Raw genomic sequence first — 15,951 nt, forward strand, 5'->3', positions numbered from 1 at the left:
ATAGAGAGAGACACACACATACACACACAGAGAGACACACACACAGTCACACAGAGAATCAACACCTCTGTGTCGAGGCCTTAAATAGGGAGGGGCAGAAAGATGGGGGTAGAGAGAGAGGGGGGTAGAGAGAGAGGGGGGGGGTAGAGAAATTAGCATGTCAATGCAAGGCCGTAGACATGGAGTCAACATTGGGGGGGCCAAATCTTCCAGGGGGTCTGGGGTCCACCCCCAGAAAAATATCTAAATTTAAAAACTTATTTCCTGCCTAAAATATTTTTTTTTAAAGTTCACTAACACATTGTCTTTATTTTTCACAATAATGTATTGTATTACATTGCTCTGTTTTTTTCTTTTTTACCTTTTCTTTGTTTCATCGTATGTAATGGCAGAGATTAGGGATTCATAAAGTACAACCATAACCACAATCATATAAACAGAAATCTATGCATTGTTACATGAAGGCAAGTCCAGATTTTGTGGCCAAGGTTTAGCAAATTGGTGTTTTTATTAACATAGCATCGCAATTATTATTTTTTAAAATATTTTTTTATAGCAATATATTGGGGAGGGACATTTTTAGCATATTTGATTATTATAATTATTATAATATATTATAATTAGGGCCTTGTGTCAATGAGAGATTTGGAGCTTTCGTGACTGCAGTAAATAACAGCGCGACGACACGAGGACACAGAGAGAGAGACACTTAATCAAACAAACTTAGTAAAATTTAGAAATGCAATGCAACACAGAGTCGGTCAACACACAATTACCGCATCGCCTGGCTGATGGCGTTTTTCCAAAGATTTCGAAACTAAGTGAGAGAATTGAAGCAAACGCCATCAGGCGAGGGCAGGAGGCAAGGCCCCGCGTTGTAAAGTTCCAACCTGGACATCGCTTCCATGCTCGCTGCTACTCAATTGACATCCCAACGATAGAAAGAGCGAGGCTCTACCTCGGTACACAACAACAACCACAACTACCACCACATCCACCACATCCACCACCACGACCACCACGACCACAACCACCACCACAACCACCACCACCACCACAACCTTCACAACCACCACCACAACCACCACCATCACCACAACCAAAACCACCACCACAACCACCACCACCACAACAACCACCACCACAACCACCACCACCACAACAACCACAACCACCAAAACCACAACCACCACAACAACCACCACCACAACCACAACAACCACCACCATCACAACCACAACAACCACTACAACCACCACCACGATGAAAATTTCTCACCTCGGATTCACACGCAGAGCGGCAACTTCCTGCTACCTCGCGACGCCACGCGGCAGCAGGCCGTGACGTCACTTCCGGGGTACAAGACACTCCTTTCCGCAATGAGCGGCTCTGTAACTTAAATAAATTATGTAAATGAGCCCGGCTCACACGTGGAGGGATGGGGCACAGATGCTGAACCCGTCGCAATAAACTCGCGACGACTTTCACAAATAAATTATGTTAATGAGCCGCCAGTCACCGGGCGTAGCTTTGCCCAAATTAGGATTGGCACTGAAACAGATATCGTCAGCGGCCGAGCGGAGATGACGTCACGCTCAAGAGCGCTGAGGTCGGGAGTGGGCTACATGACGTCACTAGCGAGGCACACCGCCTCCTGGCGTTTGACGCCGATGAGGTCACGCTGAGCGGTGACGTCAGAGAGCGGGTCAGAGTTCAAGTTTGTTGACAGAAGGGGAGCGGCAGTGTCGTGGTGAGCGCTGCGCTCCGCACCGACCAGCCGAGTTCCATTCCCACTCGTGGCCAACACCGCCAGTGACGACTTTCTGAGCCGGTCCTGAGCCTCCTCTACGTCGACTCAGCCTCAAAAGAGTACCCGGTGCGGTGTGTCATCATCGCCACTGGGGAGACAAAGGCGGCCGGGCGTGGTGCTGGCCACCCACCCCCTTGTGTGCCGTCCCACCCTTAATAGGTGCTCGCTAACAGCACTTGCCCCTACAGTCTGTTGACTCCCTATCGCCAGAACCACTCCAGTGGGGATCTTTCTGCAGATGTGGTTCATGTCAGGCAGAGATTGCAACCAGGTGGTCCGTTGTCAACAGGTGCAGTCACAAGAGCGGCGTCGGCCCTGCTGCAGACTCACGACTTGATGGATCTTGGAGGGAAGATGAGCTGCTGGATTTTGGTGGCAGCAATGGAAGCCAGGACAGCAAACTTTAAATTTGTCGCAGGTAGCACAAGTTATACTGGTTGGAACCTCCTGGTTACACCAGCCCACAGGGAATTATTGTGTCCGTCCGTCCGTCGTGCAGGGAGGGGCTGGGTGGCGAGGGAGGGGCTGGGTGGGGAGGGGCTGGGAGGTGAGGGTGGGGAGGGGCTGGGTGGGGACGGTGGGGCTGGGTGGGGAGGGGCTGGGAGGTGAGGGTGGGGAGGGGCTGGGTGGGGAGGGGCTGGTCACCCCGTGGTGCCCTTCTAAAACTCAACGTTTAACCTACTCATGCCGGCTTGTGCCCTTCCTTACAGTCGGGCATATTTGCGGAATACACCACGCCGTCGTTGACCCTGGCCATTGACCGAGAAACCCAATGTTCCTACCAGCTCCCTCCGCAGGAATGTGTTTCTGTTCATTTCCCATCACAACAAGGGCAACAAGGGAATAACCTAAGAGTTAAATATTACCGCTTGATGGAATACATTCTCCTTCACTTGCACTAAGTGGAGGGGAATTTACTGTTGCGTTGCACAATTTGTTGAACAAATTGTAATAGCCTTGTGACCTTTACAACTGACACACCGCCCCAAACAAGACGTATATTTTTTATCTTGTTCAAGAGTTATTAAAGGCCCGAACATTACAACTCTGTGTACGGTTTTTTTTTGTGCGTTGATATGCAAATTCCTTTGTCAAGGCGCCCTCCTCCTCTAACCCAGCTTAAATATACGCTGCCAAGCTTGGTGGTGCTCATTCAGACGCTGTCTTTCCGACAGACCTGTTCTTCACCTGAGGACGGCTGCTTGCGTTGTGGCCGAAATGTGTTTTATTTTTATTATTTTATTATTTCCCTTCTACGTGACTTTACCGAAAGAACCAAGAAGATGAATCCCTGCAGTCACGAAAGCTTTAAATCGAAATCTTTAGAAATAGTTTTAAACAATCCAGGACGGTTTGCTTTCATGGAAACATTCCAACTGTTATTGTGTTTGTTTGGGATGTCCCCGCGGCAGTCGAGGTTTTTGGCAATGATCTGCAGGGATGGTGCGTTTCCGTTCCTAGCCGCGAGGGCATATCATTGTTACTGCGCCGTCCGTTTGCGTTGGTTCACGTTCGGAGCAGTGAGGAAGCCCGCTTATCTTGCTTATGTTGTTGAGTTGCGTCGGCAATAAACCCAAAGGGCAACCTTACCCGGTAAATACAGTAAACCATCTAGTAAACCACTGTAGTCTTCGTTCCTGCAATGAAGGAATAACAAAGCTACACCAACTCTCTCCCGAAGCCCTCTTCTGTCTAGCAGACCTCGACATTTTCATTTATCTCCTAAACATATTGCCAGATTTGGAGTAAATTGTGATATGGTGCCACCTAGTGGCGATACAGCTCAGGCGAGTCTTTTAAGTAAACGGACGGCAAAGTTGAGTTATAGATTCATGTTCATCATCATTACACTGCTCAACAAAAAAAATATTTTTTTCTGGCCTGGACTTTTGCAGCTGTTTTAGACTAATTTCAGGGTGCGGATTCCAAATCTGAAGCTTTCGTGACTGCAAGGAATCATATTCTTTACCGAAAAAACCTAAGAATATCTATCACATCTCATTTTATGCTATCGGCATACCCCATTTTCATTGATTTTACCCGAAATTAACTCTATCACTTATGATTGCAAGTTGTTGCGAGTCAGTGACTGCTTTAGTGTTAAGATATGGTGCTGTATTTTTAGGATAGTGTGTTTATAATATAATTTTATGTAGATATCCACATTTATTTAATATTTTTCTTCTGCAGTTTTTATTGAAAACGCAATATTTGATATCTCAAAAACTTGATGTGATAGACAAAAACTGATGCCAGATTTGGAATCAGCACCCCAAAATTACCTTAACACCGTTGGAATACCTTATGCCAGAAAAAGTGTGTTGACCAGTGAATTATCAACCATAATTCAATCCAATGCTGGATGGAGGCCTCTCCAAGCTGTCATCATCAAATTTTCTTGCAATGCAACAATCCACGGAGCACCTGCATACGAGCTGATTTCAGAGCTCTCCATCTTTGATCTTTAAAGGTGCATTTGAAATGTTTTTTATACTCCTACTGATGCTCCTGCTGTTGTGGAGTGACTCATGCAGCCAGCTATGGCTACAGGGTTTTGTGGTACGTGTTTTGTGTCGTTTATTGTGAAATTTCGGTCACAGTTCCTATGATCACTATTACATTTCTTATGGCTTTATTTTGGTGATTTCAATAAGATTTTTGGTTTAGCCATTTTGTTTGTTGTAGTATGGAGTTCGAATGATGTGTACGGTGCTTTTTTCTGGAAGACTTTGCAGTTTTTCCCTGGATTTTTCTGTTTGCGCATAGTCACTTTGAGATGTTTTCTAGTTCATGTTTCTGTTTTTTATTTGTTGCGGTTGCACCCGATTCAAGAGCCGAATGGCTCACAGGGCTATACCAAATAAATGCAAATGAAATGAAACTGTTCAGGCGAAATGGGGGATCTTTCTGTTTGTGTTAGGTGCTCGCTAACAGCACTTGCCCCTACAATCTGTACAGGCTATACGGGGGTCTTTGTCCTAGGTACTCACTAACAGCACTTGCCCCAACATTATGTGCAGGCTATACGGGGGATCCTTGTCTTTGTTAGGTGCTCGCTAACAGCACTTGCCCTGACATTCTGTCCAGGCTATACGGGAGATCATTGTCATTGTGTGTTGGGAGCAAGTTTGAGTCGCGTGTAGTCGTGGGAGTTGAACGGGCGCCTGCTGCTACTGACAGTCGTTGACTCCGGTTGGACAGACGCTGATAGACATACACAGACAAGAGGAATACAGAGACAGAGATACAGAGACGACATACACAGAGACAGGCAGAGAGAGACACACAGAGGCGAACAGAGACACAGACGGACAGAGAGATGTTGAATCGAACACACTGAACTCGCTCCATTGAAAGAGATTCCTCGATCTTTGCCCATCCCCGGAAGTCGTTCTAGTTTCTATTTATTTCATTGTGTGTGGTGTGAACGTGTAAGCAATGTGGGATATCGATGTACACGGATATGAACAAGATCAGCAGACAAGACGTCTTTCATACTTTTTGGTTCTTTCAGTAAAGTCACTAAGGTAGAAAAAATAAAATAATAAATAAATCACGACGCTTCGATCGCAACACGAGCGGTCATCCTCAGGCGAAAACATCCAGACGTTGTCGCGGCAGAAGTCACGTGAACTACGGCACGTGACAAAGATAAGGTGACCCCCCCCCCCCCACCGTGGCTCGCCCCGCTCAGCTGAGCATTGTTTTAATGCGGTGGGCCAACGCGAAATTGATTTCTGTAAGACGAAGGTACTTTGAAAACCCACTGGCGATACTCTTTCATATAAGCGCACAACTTCATCTATCTGTGATGAAAGCTGCACTTTCCGTCGTTTTCTTGCAGGGGGCGCTGCAAACCGACTCGCCCCCTGCATGAACGATGGAGGCGCAGGGACAGACGTTCGATCACGTTGGAATCGATCTGCAGACGGCAGTCTTCTCGCACGGCCAGCTCTGTGTCGCCTCATCTCGATCCCGCGATCCCAACAAGGTGAAAGTCCGAATTGAACCGAATCCCCAGCAAGGCAATCTACTTAACGACGAGAGAAAATTCACATGAAATGTTTTCAATTAAGTCTTCCAGATGTAAAATCATAAAAGCTTTTAATGAAGAAATACAATCATAAAATTCTAAACATAATACAATTAAAAGTTGTTTCGTTTTAAAACTTCAAAACGGAGCATCAGGAGTTTGTGTGAATGCGTCGTTCGTGTGCAATTTTTTTTGTGACTTTCCTGGCCCAAGGCCGTAAATGGTTGTGAGGGGCACCGCAGGCGGTCAGGCTTGCTTCAACCCATGGTTGTGAACATCCAGACGTTAATCAGCAAGGACCATTCTCGTCCTAATTCGACAAAATCTACGTCAACACGTAATACAAAATTATAATTCGTGTTGTAGAGAATGTATCTCCTCTACGTGTAACTTTTGAGTGGTATGCCTTGTAACTGATTAATGATCCGAGTTTGCTCGCTATTTCGTAGACAATGAGTTGCTCCAGAGGCAGACGCTTCCTGAAAACACAAAAGTACCCTTTGGCCTGTATCACAACAACAATGAGTCTCACCTGAGTGATCTGTACAGGTTACTTGCAAAACACACGTTGTCCTAACATGACTTAATCAATGTTTGACCCTTATAGACAACATGTTACATGTACGCAAACCATCAGACAAGTATTCATTCTAACTTATTGACAGGCATATTAACAAAATTGAATAACTGCACTGAAATATACTGCATCAGATTTTGATTTAAAGCTTTCGTGACTGCAGGGATTTATATTCTTGGTTCTTTCGGTAAAGTCAAGGGAAAAAAGAAAACTAAAATATGCTTATTATTTTTTTATTTCCCTTCTACGTGACTTTACCGAAAGAACCAAGAATATGCTGCATCAGGTTACATCGCATTAACAAGAAGCTATTTAAAAAAATACGCACCGTCTGCTTAACAGTGTATGTACAACATACTATTGCGCCATTCAAAACGAGTAGGCCATTGCATGCTGGCGCCTGGGTCAAAATGTAGCAAATTCTAAAAACATTATCTACAAACTCCACAACTGAGATGCCACATCAACCATCGCCCCCTACTGACAGGCTCTTGTCCACATGCAGGCCGGTGCAGGGCCACCACTTTGTGCCACACAGGGGCAGCTGCTACTTGGGGATGCTCTTCGAGTGTTTGAAAAGAGATACGATACAAAACTCCGAGTTGCCAGAGGCGATTAAGCAAGCACCATATAAATGCAATTATGATAACATAGTGATTGCTTGGGAGCTTATTGGCTCTCGCTCCTGGTTAGAGATCTACCCAACCCACAGGTCCACAAAGACTGGCCGCTCTTACCCTGCAAGTTGACCCTAGGAATTGAGTGGTCAGCTTCACATTCTTGTCATTAAAGGCCTGTGACAAAGGTGCATCGATTGGAGCGACATCGTCTCAGGCTTACACATCTCCCAGGTCTCCATTTGACTTTGTATTGTCTCAGAGGAAGTCCACCCACACCTCCACTTCCACAAACTGCTGGGAGTTGCCTCGCTCTGCCTCACAGTCAGAATTCTCCTCCTGCTTCACGTTGCCTCCATCGATGTGAAGGTCCGATTTTGGAGTTGAACCTTCATCTTCACATTTTACCTTCACTTCTACGCTCTTCACCATCACTTCTTCACATTTCACCTTCACCTCTTCATATTTCACCTCGATTCCTTTAAAAGTGTCCAAGCTGGGATTTTCTTCCGGTTCTTGTTTGATGAGGGATGGGCTCATTGCAGCACTTTGACGTTCACAAGCTGATTTCAGACTCCACTCCTTGTGGATCTTCTGATGCTTGTGTGTTCTCTGGTGTCTTTGAAAATGTGATGACTGTACAAACGCCTTCCCACACACACTGCACTTGAAAGGTTTCTCTCCCGTGTGTGTTCTCTGGTGTTTTTGAAAATGTGATGACTGTGCAAACGCCTTCCCACACACACTGCACTTGAAAGGTTTCTCTCCCGTGTGTGTTCTCTGGTGTTTTTGAAAATTTGATGACTGTGCAAACGCCTTCCCACACACACTGCACTTGAAAGGTTTCTCTCCCGTGTGTGTTCTCTGGTGTATTACAAGAGTAGATGACTGTGAAAACGCATTCCCACACACACTGCACTTGAAGGGTTTCTCTCCTGTGTGAGTTCTCTGGTGCCGTGTAAAATGTTCAATATGATCCGTGCTGTATGCACACCGGTCGCATTGTTGCCTTTTTGCACCGAAACGTGCCGAGTGCCTTTGCTCCATCAGACCAATTCTGCAGAGGAAGCGACAGCTGCAGAAAGAGAAAACGTTATATCCACACCATCTACACATCAGTATCAATGCATATACACAGTAACACGTGACGTACACGTCTATACTTATTCATATATTTATGATAGCGTGAAAAAGTGTCCCAAATTCATCACACGGGCTGTTATGGCACACAATGAGAGGGCAAATGGTCATAAACATGCCTGGAAGCCCTCGTATCTTCAAAATGAATGTTAACCCAAAACTCCAAGCACACAATATTGGCTGTCTGGCTTCAAAATAAATGTTTATGAAAGCTAAATTCAGCTGACATAGCAAAGGGTGTTGAAAATAATAATATTTGTGTTATGCACAAATGCATAAATGAATGTTCAATCGCCAGGCACAGATGTCCTTGATTGCTGTGATGAACAGTTCCGACTTTAGCTGCTGCACGTGTGCTGTGATAACTTCCTGACACTGTCACACACTCAGAGGCTGAGCCAGGATTTTCAGGTAGGGAGGGGGGCAACCCCTCCAGTAATGAAAAATGATAGTTGTTAGTAAGTAAGGAGTTGTTAGTAAGTAAGGAGTTGTTAGTAAGCAAGGACTTGTCCCTTGCTTTTTATTCGACGCGTGTGATCGGCATTGCGCTCGCTGAACGTGATGCCTTCAGGGAAGTCGTGTCCGGTAGACGCAACTGCGCACAATTCTGTAAGTCGCTTGCAACTGCTTTGCCGTTACTTATTGCCAATTATGGACTTGGACTGTTGTCCTCTCATAAAGTCCCTGGCACGTAATAATATGCCACACGGTGGCGGTGGGGGTTGCAAAATTCCCATTTATCTTATATATATATATATGAAAAGGAAATGTGTGGATACGTGTGTCTGTTCTAAATGTTTAGCATACTTCCCAACATGCTACACACTTCAAATTTGGCACGTGGATAGGTTCCATACTGTACACAATGTAAAAAGTAAAAAATAGACTTTTGTATTTTTTTGGGGGGGGGGGAATGACCATGAAGTATGTGGTGTCAACCCGCACCACAACTGAGTTAAGCGGTCTGCAATGCTTACCCCTACCATATGGCTCTTAATTCTAGATTTGAAGCTTTCGTGACTGCAAGGATTCATATTCTTAGGTTTTTTTCGGTAAAGTCACGTGACTTTACCGAAAAAACCTAAGAATACATATGGCTCTTCGCGCGCCGTACTTCTACAGCTGTTCAGTGTGCCGGGAGATTTTAGGTGGCGCTTCCCTCCAGGCCGATGAAGCCATTGGCTTCTCGGAGTTTCAATACATATCCGTGCGAAGAACGGGTACAACTGCTATCTTAAATATAAAGCAGAAATTACATCTGTTTGTTTGTGTGAAGCAGCAAAAACTCTCCAACGCTGAGCTCTGGCGTCATGAAATTGTCACAGCTTATGCCGTCTGGAATTTCTAAGCGAACGCGACTATTTTCAGCTCGCCACGTCATTCCCTTCCCGAGTTGCCAAAATCGACCTTCCGTAGAAGTGGATTAAGGTTGAATATCCTTGAGTGAAAACATCCGATTTAGGTAAATTGATGTGTTTCGGCTTTTTTCTTTCTTGCAAGCATCAATTTTTTTCAGGGATTTTCAGTGAAAGATAAGGGAATATGAAATTTGAAATTTATCCAAGACAAGAATCCAAGTCCCGGGCGAAGCCGGGTAGTGAAGCTAGTTAGTAATAAACCCCAATGATCCGATCTAAATTATGGATTTTGTTCAGATCGCTGGGGGGACACATGCCACCCTACCCTCACTGGCTCCACCACTGTCACACACTGGCATGGTTCACAGGTGGTGGTGTGTCCAGACCCACACCTGGCCACCTTCACCTGCTCAGTATTAATGCTTCCTCACTCCACCAAGTAATTCATTGAGGATCAATCAACACAGCCGAAACTGCGTGTCTCTCTCTCTCTCCCCGTGGTGGCGTTGATTTCCTTCCCGATCCCCGGGTTTCCCCTCCACATGTAGAGAGTGAACACCACCACGCGTCTAGAGTGAACACCGCCACGCGTCTAGAGTGAACACCGCCACGCGTCTAGAGTGAACACCGCCACGCGTCTAGAGTGAACACCGCCACGCGTCTAGAGTGAACACCGCCACGCGTCTAGAGTGAACACCGCCACGCGTCTAGATTGAACACCACCACGCGTCTAGAGTGAACACCACCACGCGTCTAGAGTGAACACCACCACGCGTCTAGAGTGAACACCACCACGTGTCTAGAGTGAACACCACCACGTGTCTAGAGTGAACACCGCCACGCTGTTGACAAGCCTCACCTTGTTGTTGTGGGCAGGTCGCTTCTGAAAACAAGAGCGGTGGAGCAGCTCAAGCGGGCGTGGCCTGGTAAAAAATGAAAAAAAAACTGTGAATATTTAAAATAAGAACAAAGTTACAAAGTAACGAGCCAGGTGAAGAAAAATTAAAACTTAAGCAATATACTCTTTGGTTCTTTCGGGAAAGTCACGTAGAATAAATAAATACATTAAATAATAGCATGCGACGTTTCGATTGCAACACAAGCAATCATCATCAGGTACAAATTAAAGAGAAAACAAACATAGTAAACTTAGAAATGTAATGCAATACAACAGTCAGCTAACATAACAGTCAACACCCCTCTTGGTTGATCACGTTCTTCCAAAGATTGCTCAATTTGAGAGAGAGACAAAACACAGACACGGAGACACAGACAGGGAGAGATAACACAGAGACACAGAGAGAGACACAGAGACAAATAGAGAGAGACACACACATACACACACAGAGAGACACACACACAGTCACACAGAGAATCAACACCTCTGTGTCGAGGCCTTAAATAGGGAGGGGCAGAAAGATGGGGGTAGAGAGAGAGGGGGGTAGAGAGAGAGGGGGGGGTAGAGAAATTAGCATGTCAATGCAAGGCCGTAGACATGGAGTCAACATTGGGGGGGCCAAATCTTCCAGGGGGTCTGGGGTCCACCCCCAGAAAAATATCTAAATTTAAAAACTTATTTCCTGCCTAAAATATTTTTTTTTAAAGTTCACTAACACATTGTCTTTATTTTTCACAATAATGTATTGTATTACATTGCTCTGTTTTTTTCTTTTTTACCTTTTCTTTGTTTCATCGTATGTAATGGCAGAGATTAGGGATTCATAAAGTACAACCATAACCACAATCATATAAACAGAAATCTATGCATTGTTACATGAAGGCAAGTCCAGATTTTGTGGCCAAGGTTTAGCAAATTGGTGTTTTTATTAACATAGCATCGCAATTATTATTTTTTAAAATATTTTTTTATAGCAATATATTGGGGAGGGACATTTTTAGCATATTTGATTATTATAATTATTATAATATATTATAATTAGGGCCTTGTGTCAATGAGAGATTTGGAGCTTTCGTGACTGCAGTAAATAACAGCGCGACGACACGAGGACACAGAGAGAGAGACACTTAATCAAACAAACTTTAGAAATGCAATGCAACACAGAGTCGGTCAACACACAATTACCGCATCGCCTGGCTGATGGCGTTTTTCCAAAGATTTCGAAACTAAGTGAGAGAATTGAAGCAAACGCCATCAGGCGAGGGCAGGAGGCAAGGCCCCGCGTTGTAAAGTTCCAACCTGGACATCGCTTCCATGCTCGCTGCTACTCAATTGACATCCCAACGATAGAAAGAGCGAGGCTCTACCTCGGTACACAACAACAACCACAACTACCACCACATCCACCACATCCACCACCACGACCACCACGACCACAACCACCACCACAACCACCACCACCACCACAACCTTCACAACCACCACCACAACCACCACCATCACCACAACCAAAACCACCACCACAACCACCACCACCACAACAACCACCACCACAACCACCACCACCACAACAACCACAACCACCAAAACCACAACCACCACAACAACCACCACCACAACCACCACCACCACAACAACCACCACCATCACAACCACAACAACCACTACAACCACCACCACGATGAAAATTTCTCACCTCGGATTCACACGCAGAGCGGCAACTTCCTGCTACCTCGCGACGCCACGCGGCAGCAGGCCGTGACGTCACTTCCGGGGTACAAGACACTCCTTTCCGCAATGAGCGGCTCTGTAACTTAAATAAATTATGTAAATGAGCCCGGCTCACACGTGGAGGGATGGGGCACAGATGCTGAACCCGTCGCAATAAACTCGCGACGACTTTCACAAATAAATTATGTTAATGAGCCGCCAGTCACCGGGCGTAGCTTTGCCCAAATTAGGATTGGCACTGAAACAGATATCGTCAGCGGCCGAGCGGAGATGACGTCACGCTCAAGAGCGCTGAGGTCGGGAGTGGGCTACATGACGTCACTAGCGAGGCACACCGCCTCCTGGCGTTTGACGCCGATGAGGTCACGCTGAGCGGTGACGTCAGAGAGCGGGTCAGAGTTCAAGTTTGTTGACAGAAGGGGAGCGGCAGTGTCGTGGTGAGCGCTGCGCTCCGCACCGACCAGCCGAGTTCCATTCCCACTCGTGGCCAACACCGCCAGTGACGACTTTCTGAGCCGGTCCTGAGCCTCCTCTACGTCGACTCAGCCTCAAAAGAGTACCCGGTGCGGTGTGTCATCATCGCCACTGGGGAGACAAAGGCGGCCGGGCGTGGTGCTGGCCACCCACCCCCTTGTGTGCCGTCCCACCCTTAATAGGTGCTCGCTAACAGCACTTGCCCCTACAGTCTGTTGACTCCCTATCGCCAGAACCACTCCAGTGGGGATCTTTCTGCAGATGTGGTTCATGTCAGGCAGAGATTGCAACCAGGTGGTCCGTTGTCAACAGGTGCAGTCACAAGAGCGGCGTCGGCCCTGCTGCAGACTCACGACTTGATGGATCTTGGAGGGAAGATGAGCTGCTGGATTTTGGTGGCAGCAATGGAAGCCAGGACAGCAAACTTTAAATTTGTCGCAGGTAGCACAAGTTATACTGGTTGGAACCTCCTGGTTACACCAGCCCACAGGGAATTATTGTGTCCGTCCGTCCGTCGTGCAGGGAGGGGCTGGGTGGCGAGGGAGGGGCTGGGTGGGGAGGGGCTGGGAGGTGAGGGTGGGGAGGGGCTGGGTGGGGACGGTGGGGCTGGGTGGGGAGGGGCTGGGAGGTGAGGGTGGGGAGGGGCTGGGTGGGGAGGGGCTGGTCACCCCGTGGTGCCCTTCTAAAACTCAACGTTTAACCTACTCATGCCGGCTTGTGCCCTTCCTTACAGTCGGGCATATTTGCGGAATACACCACGCCGTCGTTGACCCTGGCCATTGACCGAGAAACCCAATGTTCCTACCAGCTCCCTCCGCAGGAATGTGTTTCTGTTCATTTCCCATCACAACAAGGGCAACAAGGGAATAACCTAAGAGTTAAATATTACCGCTTGATGGAATACATTCTCCTTCACTTGCACTAAGTGGAGGGGAATTTACTGTTGCGTTGCACAATTTGTTGAACAAATTGTAATAGCCTTGTGACCTTTACAACTGACACACCGCCCCAAACAAGACGTATATTTTTTATCTTGTTCAAGAGTTATTAAAGGCCCGAACATTACAACTCTGTGTACGGTTTTTTTTGTGCGTTGATATGCAAATTCCTTTGTCAAGGCGCCCTCCTCCTCTAACCCAGCTTAAATATACGCTGCCAAGCTTGGTGGTGCTCATTCAGACGCTGTCTTTCCGACAGACCTGTTCTTCACCTGAGGACGGCTGCTTGCGTTGTGGCCGAAATGTGTTTTATTTTTATTATTTTATTATTTCCCTTCTACGTGACTTTACCGAAAGAACCAAGAAGATGAATCCCTGCAGTCACGAAAGCTTTAAATCGAAATCTTTAGAAATAGTTTTAAACAATCCAGGACGGTTTGCTTTCATGGAAACATTCCAACTGTTATTGTGTTTGTTTGGGATGTCCCCGCGGCAGTCGAGGTTTTTGGCAATGATCTGCAGGGATGGTGCGTTTCCGTTCCTAGCCGCGAGGGCATATCATTGTTACTGCGCCGTCCGTTTGCGTTGGTTCACGTTCGGAGCAGTGAGGAAGCCCGCTTATCTTGCTTATGTTGTTGAGTTGCGTCGGCAATAAACCCAAAGGGCAACCTTACCCGGTAAATACAGTAAACCATCTAGTAAACCACTGTAGTCTTCGTTCCTGCAATGAAGGAATAAGAAAGCTACACCAACTCTCTCCCGAAGCCCTCTTCTGTCTAGCAGACCTCGACATTTTCATTTATCTCCTAAACATATTGCCAGATTTGGAGTAAATTGTGATATGGTGCCACCTAGTGGCGATACAGCTCAGGCGAGTCTTTTAAGTAAACGGACGGCAAAGTTGAGTTATAGATTCATGTTCATCATCATTACACTGCTCAACAAAAAAAATATTTTTTTCTGGCCTGGACTTTTGCAGCTGTTTTAGACTAATTTCAGGGTGCGGATTCCAAATCTGAAGCTTTCGTGACTGCAAGGAATCATATTCTTTACCGAAAAAACCTAAGAATATCTATCACATCTCATTTTATGCTATCGGCATACCCCATTTTCATTGATTTTACCCGAAATTAACTCTGTCACTTATGATTGCAAGTTGTTGCGAGTCAGTGACTGCTTTAGTGTTAAGATATGGTGCTGTATTTTTAGGATAGTGTGTTTATAATATAATTTTATGTAGATATCCACATTTATTTAATATTTTTCTTCTGCAGTTTTTATTGAAAACGCAATATTTGATATCTCAAAAACTTGATGTGATAGACAAAAACTGATGCCAGATTTGGAATCAGCACCCCAAAATTACCTTAACACCGTTGGAATACCTTATGCCAGAAAAAGTGTGTTGACCAGTGAATTATCAACCATAATTCAATCCAATGCTGGATGGAGGCCTCTCCAAGCTGTCATCATCAAATTTTCTTGCAATGCAACAATCCACGGAGCACCTGCATACGAGCTGATTTCAGAGCTCTCCATCTTTGATCTTTAAAGGTGCATTTGAAATGTTTTTTATACTCCTACTGATGCTCCTGCTGTTGTGGAGTGACTCATGCAGCCAGCTATGGCTACAGGGTTTTGTGGTACGTGTTTTGTGTCGTTTATTGTGAAATTTCGGTCACAGTTCCTATGATCACTATTACATTTCTTATGGCTTTATTTTGGTGATTTCAATAAGATTTTTGGTTTAGCCATTTTGTTTGTTGTAGTATGGAGTTCGAATGATGTGTACGGTGCTTTTTTCTGGAAGACTTTGCAGTTTTTCCCTGGATTTTTCTGTTTGCGCATAGTCACTTTGAGATGTTTTCTAGTTCATGTTTCTGTTTTTTATTTGTTGCGGTTGCACCCGATTCAAGAGCCGAATGGCTCACAGGGCTATACCAAATAAATGCAAATGAAATGAAACTGTTCAGGCGAAATGGGGGATCTTTCTGTTTGTGTTAGGTGCTCGCTAACAGCACTTGCCCCTACAATCTGTACAGGCTATACGGGGGTCTTTGTCCTAGGTACTCACTAACAGCACTTGCCCCAACATTATGTGCAGGCTATACGGGGGATCCTTGTCTTTGTTAGGTGCTCGCTAACAGCACTTGCCCTGACATTCTGTCCAGGCTATACGGGAGATCATTGTCATTGTGTGTTGGGAGCAAGTTTGAGTCGCGTGTAGTCGTGGGAGTTGAACGGGCGCCTGCTGCTACTGACAGTCGTTGACTCCGGTTGGACAGACGCTGATAGACATACACAGACAAGAGGAATACAGAGACAGAGATACAGAGACGACAGACACAGAGACAGGCAGAGAGAGACACACAGAG

The 15,951-nt window shown here is 45.9% G+C and overlaps 1 protein-coding gene across 1 annotated transcript in view; it reads right to left on the reverse strand.

Moving 5' to 3' along the window:
* Nucleotides 1-12,197, reverse strand: part of LOC144737724 (uncharacterized) — a 35,197-nt gene extending 23,000 nt beyond the window's left edge. The window contains exons 1-3 of the mRNA XM_078620577.1: nucleotides 12,130-12,197; nucleotides 10,395-10,458; nucleotides 7,667-8,112 (exon numbers count right to left, since the gene is read on the reverse strand). Coding sequence (XP_078476703.1) covers nucleotides 7,667-8,084 — 418 coding nt within the window. The 5' untranslated portion in view covers nucleotides 8,085-8,112; nucleotides 10,395-10,458; nucleotides 12,130-12,197. The remainder of the gene's footprint in view (nucleotides 1-7,666; nucleotides 8,113-10,394; nucleotides 10,459-12,129) is intronic.
* Nucleotides 12,198-15,951: the final 3,754 nt, after the last annotated feature.

The sequence above is a fragment of the Lampetra planeri genome, chromosome 73, assembly GCF_965212315.1.
Source record: "Lampetra planeri chromosome 73, kcLamPlan1.2.h2, whole genome shotgun sequence".
Taxonomy (NCBI): domain Eukaryota; kingdom Metazoa; phylum Chordata; class Hyperoartia; order Petromyzontiformes; family Petromyzontidae; genus Lampetra; species Lampetra planeri.